The 12289-nt window shown below is 39.5% G+C and overlaps 2 protein-coding genes across 3 annotated transcripts; one reads left to right on the top strand and one right to left on the bottom strand.

Moving 5' to 3' along the window:
* On the bottom strand, positions 1-2997 carry LOC117430171 (growth hormone secretagogue receptor type 1-like). Its single transcript, XM_059000525.1, has 2 exons — positions 2265-2997; positions 1-521 (listed from the first exon to the last, which is right to left on the bottom strand). Exons 1-2 carry the CDS (start codon positions 2995-2997, stop codon positions 205-207), a joined length of 1050 nt encoding a protein of 349 aa, XP_058856508.1. The 3' UTR covers positions 1-204.
* Positions 2998-6375: 3378 nt separating this feature from the next.
* Positions 6376-11937, top strand: LOC131701703 (ras-related GTP-binding protein A). Of its 2 annotated transcripts, none has more exons than XM_059001253.1 (10): positions 6376-6522; positions 7308-7456; positions 7884-7983; positions 8376-8442; positions 9187-9409; positions 9787-9882; positions 10126-10248; positions 10462-10553; positions 10639-10754; positions 11435-11937. In XM_059001253.1, exons 2-10 carry the CDS (start codon positions 7430-7432, stop codon positions 11536-11538), a joined length of 948 nt encoding a protein of 315 aa, XP_058857236.1. In that variant the 5' UTR covers positions 6376-6522; positions 7308-7429; the 3' UTR covers positions 11539-11937. The 2 variants fall into 2 exon arrangements, with proteins under 2 accessions (XP_058857236.1, XP_058857235.1); XM_059001252.1 differs by having other exon boundaries at positions 7303-7456.
* Positions 11938-12289: the final 352 nt, after the last annotated feature.

Genomic DNA, 12289 nt, shown 5'->3' with positions numbered 1-12289 from the left:
TTTTAATGGGGAGAAAATGCATCAAACACAGCCCAGAAACTCCCTTCCATGCTGTTGCATGGTTCTGTCAGGGTACAATGTATAGCACTGCTGTAGCATGGTACAGTATTGTCTTGCATGTTGAGATGGCGTTCCATATATGTATATGGTTTGAGAATGGACATTGCAGGATGGTGTGAGCTGTGCTGCTCTTTGATCGCCCTCTCACACACAGGTGCTGACTTCCGTTCCTTCAGGGGACGCGGCCTGGCTCTGGCAGCAGGAGCCCTGACCCCTCAGGGATGCCCTGGGCTTGCCCAGCAGGCGGCACAATGCACTGCGGTAGCGCCCTGACATGAGGTTGTAGAGGACTGGGTTGATGGAGGCACTGAGGTAGAAGAGCACCATGGAGACCAGGTTGAAGTACTGGCTGGTGGTGAACAGGGCCTGGGCCTCGATGTCATTCCTGGACGCGTTTGAGAACAGGATACGGCCCACGTGGAAGGGCAGCCAGCACAGCGTGAAGGCCAGCACCACCAGAGCTGTGGAGGAAATGCAAAACAACATGAACTACGTATTAGCCATATGCTATTGTATTTCATGATGGGTTTTCGTTTAGGTGATTCCTGGTCCCCATAAATGAGGCTACTGCCTTGAGCACACAAGGTGTAAAAGGTATCATTTTTGCATGGAGTATTAGGGACTCTTTAACTTCTCCCTCTCAGCTCAGAATGTCACTATGCATTTTTGAGGTGCTACTAGATTGAGCTTGTCCATGTTCTCCCCAAAAACCAACCACATATGTTGTTGACACAGGTATAATTATGTGTTGTCCCTTGGAACCAGAATTTTTAAATAACATACCTGTTTTATAATACTCTGTGTATTGTATAACTACCCATTATGGCAATAATAAATACTGTTGTTTTGATTTGATTTGTTGAATTGAGCAATATGTTCTATGCACAAGATAATATCTGTACACAGGACAAGATGCAGTCTAAGTTATGGATTTGCTGTATGTTGGTAATTTTACATCCATTTTACTTCAGACAATTTACTGATGATTTATTCATCAAATGTAATATTTACTACCATGACTTCATATTGACCACTTTGTTTTTTATTGTTGTTCTTTTAAAGAAAATAAATAATGCAGCAATCTCTCTCCAGGTCCTCAAGCGTAACTCTTTTTATAGCAGATAATGTTCTATGAAAGTAAATGGGATAGGCTTGTCAAGTATGTATTTTATTTCAGTGGCAGCCTATACTACATACAGAAGAAGAGTCATGCCTGACTGGACAATCACAGATCTGTCTTACTCACACTAAGTACAATAAAGGGCAGAGATTCTTAAATGGGCTTGATGGACCAGATGCAATATGTTTCGTGTCAGGCAGTGCCATAGTTAACCTTTTTTTTTTATTGAAACATACTGAGCAATAGGCTTAAAAAAAACTACGGCAACTAATGAAGTGACCAGTTTGTAAGTTGTAAACATGTCAAATGGATATTATTCAACAGTCTTTTTAAATATTTAAGCAATGATACCCCCACACAGAGGGCACTGTTTCTTATTAAACAAAACCATGCATGCTCTCAGCAGTTAAAGAAAACATCATTTAAACTAAGATTGGTTTTTAGTGTGTAAAGTGAATTCCATCCGTGTTAAACAGTGTTACCAAAAGACATCTATCCCTACCTATGTAAGTCAGTTTGAATGGACTGGCCCAAGGTTTTGCTGGTTCAAGTTTTGATTAACAGCTGTGAGTCCCCATTTGAGTACCAGGTCTTAGGCTGTTACAGAATATGTTTCTTGCTTCAAGATGCTGTAAAATCCATGGTTTGGGAATCTTTATTATATAACAGGTTTGAGATTTGTGTCATGGGTCTATCGTCATAATCAAACCAATTCGCCTGATTTGTGCTGACTTGCACACATTCTGAAAAGAAAAGCCATGTGGTATCCCTTTTAGCCCCTATGAAAAGTATCTCTAGCCTAGGAGATCACAGCCCCTGTTATTCATTTATACATTTTATATAAAAGCAAAGTGTTTTGAGAGCTAGAAGCTTAGGTCATATTTTAATGGATTGCAACAGTAGTTGTTGGTGCTGTCCCCTTCTATATTGTCTGATGCTTATGTTTTGTAAAACGCAGACATATACAGTATGACACTAAAAAAACTAACAAAAAATATTTCAACAAAATTACAGACATTGGAAAGATGATATGGGACAAAGTGAGAAGACAGCTTTATTGTATTACTGAAGGATCCCTCCTTACCCAACATCTTGATGGTCTGCCGATGGTACCTCTCCCGGTTCCTCGCATTGGGACCCTGGATATCCCTTTTGGTCCTCCACAGCTTCCTCCCAATGAGCCCATAGAGGAGGCTCATACACACCAGGGGCAGGAAGAAATACAGCGTAGAGACCCAGGTCATTGTCTGCAAGAGACCAGATTGGACAGCCTGCTCTGTAAGCTTACATTCCTGGCTCTCCACCTTGAAGATAAAGAAAACAGGGGCGGCTGTTACCATGGAGATTACCCAGAGAGCCATGATAACCAGCTTAACCCTCTCCTTGGTGACCAGCACCTTGGCCTGGAGCGGGAAGCAAATAGCCAGGTAGCGTTCCATGCTGAGGGTGGTTATGTGGAGAATGGTAGCATACGTGCAAGTCTCGCTCAAATAGAACTGGAAGCGGCACAGGAAGTCCCCAAACACGAAAGGGCAGTACCTCCAGAGGCGGTAGAGGTCAAGGGGCAGGCCAGCAAAGATCAGGATGTCAGAAAGAGCCATGCTAGAGAGATAGAGGTTGGTGGTGGTCCTCATCTCCTTGCATTGTTGAAACACAAAGATGGTGGCCAGGTTCCCGAGCACTCCTAGCAGGAATAGGCCCACACACACTACCGTGACTGGAACTAGAGTTTTGAGCTCGAACAGGGACAAGTGGAGCGGCTGGTAGAGACAGTCTCTGTAGTTTTCAGACAGGTTGAAGTTTGATACAAATTCCATGGAAAGCAGTGGTGGCTGTGGAGTTCAGGGCCCAGCTGAGGTTTCTTGGTGGTTTCTGAATCTTTGTACCTCAGTTCTTCCAAGTAAAAAAAATGGGGTATGAGAAAATCTTAGAATTCAAGAATGGTTCCACTGAGGTCGTTTCCAAGAAAAATATTTAAAAACAGTTGCTCATAAGTGCAGGTTAAAGTAAGTTAGATATTGAACTAGAAAGGTGAAGGTGGGGTAGTGGAAAGCATTCTTGGTCTTCTATAATACGCTTCTAGATAAAAACGTATCTTCTGCAGTGATAGAAAAGTGAAACGGGATACCACAGAGCTGCCTGTATCAAAACATCCCTGACATTTCATAAGTGATATTACAATCTCCAATGACAAAATGCTAACAATTTCAAGGGACTTTGATAATAACTGTCCTTGTCATGAAGAGGTGCTGCAGAATATTCTGTAGTAAGTACTAACAGAAACTGATCCAAATAAAATCTGGTAATTCAGAGCTTATCTGCAGTGCCATTATATAGTCTGACTCAACAAGTATTTAACAGAGTTGTCCCTTCAACCTTCACAGACCCTTACTAACGTACTAACGTACTGAAGCTTCACAAAAAGATATTTACGTGATTTGAGGATGCTGCTCCACAAACTGAAGGATCACCCATGGAACCTGTAAAGAAAATCCAAGATCCGTAGCTAATCAAATGCTTTGCCTCACAAATTAAGCATGCTTGATTTACCCCCACTATTAAGCAGGTGTTCGATTACAGGTCCAGGTTTCTCCAGGAGATATCATTCCCAAGATCTGTGTCAAGGAGGTGTTTGCCTCTTCACTGGTCTGAGGATTCTCTTAAATAAGCTGTGTGACGTGGGTTGAAGAGCAGGCTCGTCAGCCCCAGTCCTGGTGCGGCAGGGTGTTTACTGGTCCTGTAATGACTGTAGGCACAAAGCAGACATGCTCCTCTCTCTTAGGAGTAATTATCAGCAGCAAAGGGTGAAGCTGCCTGCTGTGAGGGATTTGACTAAGCATGCCTTTTACTGGCTTCCCATTTTAGGGCATGAAAAAATAAACATGTCTGCTGGCACAATGATTTCTAAGAGAGACGCCATCAGATTACAGGTTACTATCCGCTACCTAAAGCTAGTGGCACTTAGCAAAGGTTATAAGCGCAACTGTGTGTGTTTGTATATATATATATATATATATATACAGGACAGATGTAATTAATAACTATGCCCCTTTTTTTATTCCACTGTCTGAATTACGCGATTGTGTTGCTTTAAAGAACCTTTCGTTTTCTCAGTTATCTTCTTAATTCTGTCAGTCTGTCTTTGAGGTAGGTGATATAGTTTAGTGTGATGCACCACCACTAACATAGTTTGTATTATCTTATTGGTTTTTGCTACTTATATTTACTGCGCTTGTTTCACACAGAGAAATGTTTCAAAGAGCATCACAATAACCGAGAAATCACTGCTGACAGGCAACCAGCCTGTGGTGAAAAGGTAGGAGCACATTTGCACCAGCACGCATCAGATCAGCTTCCATTTTTATACATTTTTGACACGTGAAGGGGTGAGATTTAGTGAGGAAACTGGAGTTGTCCCCTCTGCTCTTTTTCAAAGGGTAGAATGGTATTCTATATGCCCACAAAGGAAACCCATAGTACCTTGGTTAACACACTTTGTATTGTGTTATCCACTCACTCGGGTGACTAAGTTTTCACTTATTGACCCCATTGTATTGGGACTTATGCTCTAATAGGCAGTGGATGCGGGAGAACCAGTCCTCTCCTAGCAGGTGCTTTACAAATACAGGGACAGGCAGATTAAAACTGGAGGGGGGTTGGCTTTACAGGCTAGAATTTAGATGGAATTGTGAGGTAACTTAACTGTTGCACATAGGCTCCAGACATTATTGTTTGGTCAAGCCAAGCTGGCTCAATATTTGCTTGGCCCAAAATCAATGCCAGTCACGCCAACATCAAAATAACATTTCTATAAATGCAACTTTTTCACAGGCCAGAGGAAGCTGTGCAGTGCTAAGCTAACAGAAGCCTGCTCGTTTATATAGTCTGACCCCTGAACTGGCACGGCCCTGTCATTTAGTTCTGTTTACGATGCATTAGCCACGTCAAATGCTGAAGTACACACAACAAACATAAAATGTCCCTGAGCCTAATTCAAGGCTGATTATGTTAGCTGAAGCCATTTGTCATCTCTGGTTGACATTGTTTGTTTTTCCATGTTTCAGAATTTTCACTTTCTGTCAAGCAAAGACTCAGGCTGTTTTCTCCTGCAGGCATCACTAAGATTCATTATATGGAACCTTTGTCTTTGGCTGTCATATGTTCAATTCAAGGTTGGCAGCTAGAAAGTGATTCATAAGGATACAAAATGTAATACCTTTTCTAAGTGCATTAGGTTGCTTTCAGCAACACCCTTTAATATATAAAAAACACTAAGGGGAAGTTACACCTAAGGCGTTTTATGCAACTGGTTATAGAACAACAAAACAAACATTTAGAATTTTCTTTTTTTTTTATGAATGGCTGAGATCCATTTAGTCATGGTAACTGGATCTATTTTCTTGCAATAGTGTGAGTTCTTTCAGCAGTATCTTCAATATTGACAGAGTAATACATAGCTGTATGACCCAGTACTGACCTTTCTACTGGGGCCATCACCACCATTAATATTTACTTTTATAACGTGGATATTTACATACATTGAAACAATGTTGTGCATATAGGTATATAGGTGTATGTATATATGCATTTTTACACAAGCACGGTTATACACACACACACACACACACATATATACATATATATATATATATATATATATATATATATATATATATATATATATATATATATATATATATATATACACAAACATTATGTTTAATGTTGTCCTTTTAATATAGTCTTTTAATGTTTCCCTTTTAATTTTTTAATTTTTATTATATACTTTTCTTACATGTCAAACATTGTGTTGTTCTATGTTTCACGAAAACATGTACATTGTAAAATTGAAAATGTGTTAATAAAAAAAAAAAAAAAAAAAAATTGGTGGACATAGAACAATGAAAAGCAGCTAACTAGAGTCGTTCACCCCCCTCTTGAAATGTGCGTCCTAATGTTGGTTGTGCATTAGAAGGTTACAAAGTGTTGTTTTTTGTTTGTTTGTTTTTAACCTGACGTTTGTAGTTTATTATTATGGTTTATGAAAATCGGGCAAATGTTTACAAACACATATGGAAGTTTTGTTCACTCCAACTGCGCCCTCGGAATGAAGAATGGGGCTGTCTCCGCTCCTAATCAGTGCTTCAGTAAAACTACAAGTCCCATAGTGCACCTAGATTAAAAGAAGCCCTCGGGTGGGTGTTTCTATGCCTAACTCATGTGACTCGGTTGAGGTTGAGTGTGTCACGTGGGAGTGAGAAAATAGAAAAGAGACGAGACTTTTTTGGGCCTGACAAACAAGACAGTGCAAATGGAACAAACAACATTATAAACAGTAAAGCGTAAGTTGGTTAATAGTTTATTTTCGTGTAAACATTGATTAAACGTGACTGTAGAGTCGTGTATAGGAGTCTTAGTTTAAAAAAATAGAATAATTTGGGTTGTCGTTTGTTTCTTGGTATAATGCTGAGCAGAGACATTTGGGTCTGTGAGACGGATACTTTGCTTTAATATGATAATGATTATAATTTGTGACGGGACAGGAGTGGTATTTTGTTGAAACGTGTCTTGGTTAAAATTGTGACTCGCCTGCTGTAAATGAAAAGCAAACGGTGTAGTGTTACGCGAACAAACAAACAAAAACAAAAAGAAACGTCGTTCGCAAGGTTTTAAAACTGGTATGATATTACGTAAACACTTAAAAACAAAAGTCGTCTTCTTTAACCTGGCAAAAAACATCCACCTATAAATGGAAATCAATTCCTTTCAGTCATGATACAGTAGCTACGGTACACTCATCCAGATCGTATTACCCGACAAGGGCTGGTCACAAGGTATTACTCTTTCAAAACTGAATGTTCGTGTCCGCGTTTACTGTCGTTTGTTTGTTATGTTTTAACCTTATGCCTTTAAGTATTTGCTGTATTCACCCTAAAGGAATAATCTACATGCCTTCAGGTCACGATACATTTAATGATGTCACTGAATGTATTCATTGCTGCAATTCAGACTACAGTAATTGTATACGCAGAGCATTGCGTTATCTTCACGTTTTTGGTTGAAAGAAACATTATCTGATACCAGTGAATATGCATTTTTTAAATGATATTCTTGTTTTATAGGAGAGGTAAACAATCCAAGGAATTAAAAACAGGCCAAGAAGCAACAAGCCTGTACTGGAGTGAGAACTGGTTTATACTGGGAATCCAGGAACAGGGAAAGAGATTGTGATCACAGTAAAGGAGGGCGATGTCCAGTACAGCCATGAAGAAAAAGGTAAGACACTGTCCAAATTTGGGTTTTTTGCGTAGCTGGGAAGTAGTGTGCCGGCTTTTGAACATTAAACGTGGCAACATTATCAGTATTGATAGACTATCAGTATGATCCTGTACTTCTACCTCAAGGATATCCGATTATTCAAATTAAATGTTCTGATTTACTTCTTGAATTACAGTTTGTCTATTTTACAAAATGCAGTGCAGTTCTATGCTCCCTTTAAATTTGAAACTACCTTGTATATCCAGTAGATGGCACCCTAACAGTACAGAATAATAGTTCTACGAGAACCATTTTTGCTTTTATTTCAGTTTGAAATGTATAACGGCTGCAAACAAAATTGCCAACTGACTTAAAAATTAGTGTGTATATATCCATTTACAAATCTACTAATAAGTCATCCCTGTTCTATAAAATGTCCACATAGGTGCTGCTGATGGGAAAGAGTGGGTCTGGGAAGACCAGTATGAGGTCTATTATATTCGCCAATTACATTGCCAGAGACACCAGGCGACTTGGAGCCACAAGTAAGCATTTCAGGGGAAGATACTATATTTGGCATGAATCTGCAATACTAGAATTGCCTATATGGGTGACAGTGTGAACTTTACAGTTAGTGTTTTCAAACTCTTGATTTTATCAGAACAGGACTACACTTCTTTAAGAAAAACAGTTAAAGATAGATTAAGATCTGTATATGTCTTTATAGAGAAATGCCACAGATTGAGCTGTTTGAATCATCCCCAGTGTCTTTAATGTGTGTGTGTGTGTGTGTGTGTGTGTGTCCATGTGTTTGTATTTTGTGCACCCCCATTCTTTTTAGGTACTGGGGAAATATAGTTCAGGTGGGTAGAGACAGATCAAAAGGAATACTCCAGTGGGTAATCAAGGTGTTGCGCTTGCTCTTTGTCCTCTGCAGTTGATGTGGAGCATTCCCACGTGCGATTTCTGGGTAACCTTGTACTGAACCTGTGGGACTGTGGAGGGTGAGTACAGCCAGCAGATACCCTTTGTAACATCAGTCAGGATTTACATTGCTTCGCCTTCTGTCTTCTGTGCACAGTTTACATGCTCTGAGTTTTCAAGTCTTTATTAGTTCCTTTACCATCAAGAGTTCAGCTACAAAGTGCAGGCTTATTCTGGTTTTGTTTGTAGATTTTAAAGTAATGTTCACCTTTTTTTCAATTATTTGTGGCTGGACTCTCTGGTCTCTGAACTTGAGTGTTTTGAATAGGTTTAATTCAATTGAAGCAAATACCACAGACAAACATACAGCTGAACTGTCAGCTGTGTAAACGCCTGGGGTTCTCCCGTTTGAACATGTCTGACACGTGAGGTTTAACCCATTACATCTGCAGCTGTATTTACATCATCATTTTAATACTTCACACAAGCAGAACAGATTCTACAGAGAAGCAAGGGAACGATCAAACGGATTAAAGTGTCTCGGCAGAAGTCAGCTGATAAACTGATGTCTACTTTTTAAAGTGGCTTCAAAACATAACACAGAATGGGTACTTCTTTTGTACCACATTGCACCTTTTTATCTTTTAAAACTGAACTAATTATTTGACTGATGTTGAAATTGTTATCTCAAAATAGGTTTAGTTTCTTTGGATAGCATGTAAGGTATAAACACAGTTGGATTATAAAACAATGTTAAACACAAGAAGAGATCTGTGATTAGGTGATCTGCTTGCACACCACATTTCTATTTTTGTCATGTAAAGACAGGATACATTCATGGAAAACTACTTCACAAGCCAGCGGGATAACATCTTTCGGAACGTGGAAGTGCTGATCTATGTATTTGACGTGGAGAGCAGAGAGCTAGAGAAGGACATGCATTATTACCAATCCTGCTTGGAGGCTATCCTACAGAACTCTCCTGATGCCAAGGTCTTCTGTTTGGTACACAAGATGGACTTGGTGCAGGAGGACCAGAGAGACCTGGTGAGAAGCTCAGGGGCCATCACAACTGGTGGGGTGGGGGGTAGGGGGGGACATCAGACATTCAAAGATGACACAGAAAAAGACTTCTAGTTGAAAAGTTTGTCATTAAGCTGGTTTCTTTTGGTATTTCTAGGTTAAACTGTTGACCAGTTTTAAAGGTTAAAGTCACCTTAAGCATCTTAAAACCAAGAACTATTTCCAGAACTCAACAAAGTTCTTTGGTCAGTCAGCTACTAGGAATCAAATGAGCATTAATCATCCGAATCCTCCCATTTTAACTTTTATTATGATCTTCATGTGTTTTCTTTTCATTAAGACATTATTGGGCCGCAGTATTGTTATGTTGAATGTAAGAATATAAAAATTGATTTATTTAGATTTTTAAAGAACGTGAGGATGACTTGAAGAGACTATCTCGACCCCTGGAATGTACCTGCTTCAGGACGTCCATCTGGGATGAAACTCTATACAAGGTAAAGGTTTAGGGTACAGGGGAACCTGACACTTGGATCAGTCACTTTCTGGTATTTATTGCTTATAAAGTAGACAAAGAGACTGAAGCTTGCCCTATGACAGACAGAAGCAATACTTCCAACAAAATTCTGGTTTGGTATCTGATTTGAACGCAAATCCCTTTGTATCATACACTGTCTCCTGAAGGCACAGTCACCATGCAGTGTGAAGAGATGTTAATTGTTGACCTGTTTTCCCTGCAGGCCTGGTCCAGTATCGTGTACCAGCTAATCCCCAATGTACAACAGCTGGAGTCAAACCTGCGCAACTTTGCTCAGATCATTGAGGCAGATGAGGTGCTGCTGTTTGAAAGAGCTACCTTCCTGGTAAGAGCCCTTTCCCATTTAGTGTTATCAGTGCAATATGTAACAAGTGAATGAATTAGTATGCATATAGATAACAGGATGTTTGCAGCCTAAGCTTGGTAAATCTGCCCCTTGTCTTTTCCTTTCTGGAAGCTACTATTTAGACATTTGTCCAAAGGATTTTTTTTTTAATTTTCCAAATGGTGTATAAGTACAAAGTGTTTGTTCACTCAGGTAATATCACACTATCAGTGCAAGGAGCAGAGGGATGCACACCGATTTGAGAAGATCAGCAACATCATCAAACAGTTCAAGCTGAGCTGCAGGTAATAACATCCACCTTTCATATAAGAAATCAGTAGCAACATTGTAAAGTCAAACTGAAAATGACATCATTGTTTCCTTTTGCAGTAAGCTCGCTGCCTCCTTTCAAAGTATGGAAGTCCGAAATTCGAATTTTGCAGCTTTCATTGACGTCTTCACCTCAAACACCTATGTCATGGTCATCATGTCTGACCCTTCCATACGTAAGTATTTCAGTTTGTTTCTTTTTTAAATGATCCTGTGCATGCACGTCCTTACTAAATATGTGTTCCTCTGCAACAAAGCAGCATACCGTGCAGTTAAATGTTATTTCTGGATTTTAATAATTTGGTTCCCTGTCCATGGAAAAGGTTTCTGCTGAGTTTTACAGTCGAGGTGGAAATGAGGCACAGAAAGGTCAAGCAACTTCCCTTCCTCCATGCAATCCAGGAGCAAGTAATTTAATAAACAATCGCCTGGCTTAGTCCCTGAACCAAACTGCTTCCAAGAACACTGAATATAATTATCCATTTTCTTTAACCCTAATTTATTAGACTGTTTCCATATGTTCTAGTATTTAGAAGCAAGTGTACTTTATTTATTGTATTACTATTTCTGTCTGGGGATACATATCCCCAGTGGGGGACATAATGAAGGCGGACAAACATACATACAAGAGTTTTGCACATATCTAGAAAATTACTTGTCCAGTTGTATATGAAGGCATCTCTCTGTTTGTCAAACTTATATTTTTTTTTTACATGTGCATACAGTGATTTGTAGGTAATGGCAGTCTACTTTTTCATGTTATTGCTAGCTCTAATTTAGTATTCACAGCTGTGGTACAGGAGAAATTTCACTGACATGCTTTTTTAAATTTTGTATTCCTCTCTTGTCTCTGCAGCCTCCGCAGCCACTCTCATCAACATCCGCAATGCCAGGAAGCATTTCGAGAAGCTGGAGCGGGTCGACGGGCCCAAACATAGCCTGCACATGCGCATGCGCTAGGCAACGGTTGCCAGCTAGCCAAGAGACTTCTCACCACAGGCTTGTGGATACACCCCTACCCCCACTCCCCAAAACAAATGCCTTCATTTGAGCACTCGGCATTGGATTGGAAGTCCGATCTTAATCAGTTGAACCAAATAAGTTATATATAAAATGAATTTAAACATGCTTATTTTAATTTTTCTCCAACTTCTGTGCTTATATAGGCTTTTTTGGTTTTTATTATTATTTTTTTATACAGGGTTGTGGCCAGACCTGTATAAAAACACATTTGGGAGGTGGGTAGGGAATTATTTGGCCTTGTGAATCAGGCAGACAGTGCTTCTTTTAAATCTGACTGTCCCAGTATCTTTTGCAATTGTTAGTTGACCCACCAAATAAATATCCGGATTAAAATGATCCAGGGTTGTGAATTTTGTTTTCAATTTTTTGCTTGCTAACTGCATTCTAGCATGTTGGGAAATGTGGGATTTAAGTATATAAATAGATACACAGGGCTGCATTTGGGAGGACAGTGTTGTATTGTTGGATTAAACTGCAGAAGAAACTGGTTTTTGTGCCACAGTTAAGTGACAACCAATAACTCAGTGGTTAGAGTGCTGGCCAGCAGCAAACCATTTAAAACATGACCTGCTGAGTTTAACACAACACAAAATTAGAAAATAAGGCTACAGTTGTTTTCCTAGCCCAGCTGGCTGAAAATATCCATTAGTGTACCCTTTTTTATATAGATATATAATTGAATTATATA

This window comes from Acipenser ruthenus, chromosome 26, assembly GCF_902713425.1.
Source record: "Acipenser ruthenus chromosome 26, fAciRut3.2 maternal haplotype, whole genome shotgun sequence".
Lineage (NCBI taxonomy): Eukaryota > Metazoa > Chordata > Actinopteri > Acipenseriformes > Acipenseridae > Acipenser > Acipenser ruthenus.
This window is presented reverse-complemented; position numbering and strand designations above follow the sequence as displayed.

Bases quoted from the DNA above. Each gene is read 5' to 3' on its own strand.
- LOC131701703 (XM_059001253.1), top strand. From the start codon at position 7,430: ATGTCCAGTACAGCCATGAAGAAAAAG. The intron at 7,457-7,883 runs GTAAGACACTGT...ATGTCCACATAG, and splicing joins GTACAGCCATGAAGAAAAAG to GTGCTGCTGATGGGAAAGAG. The intron at 10,554-10,638 runs GTAATAACATCC...TTCCTTTTGCAG, and splicing joins CAGTTCAAGCTGAGCTGCAG to TAAGCTCGCTGCCTCCTTTC.
- LOC117430171 (XM_059000525.1), bottom strand. From the start codon at position 2,997: ATGGAATTTGTATCAAACTTCAACCTGTCTGAAAACTACAGAGACTGT. The intron at 522-2,264 runs GTAAGGAGGGAT...TTTCCTCCACAG, and splicing joins GCAGACCATCAAGATGTTGG to CTCTGGTGGTGCTGGCCTTC.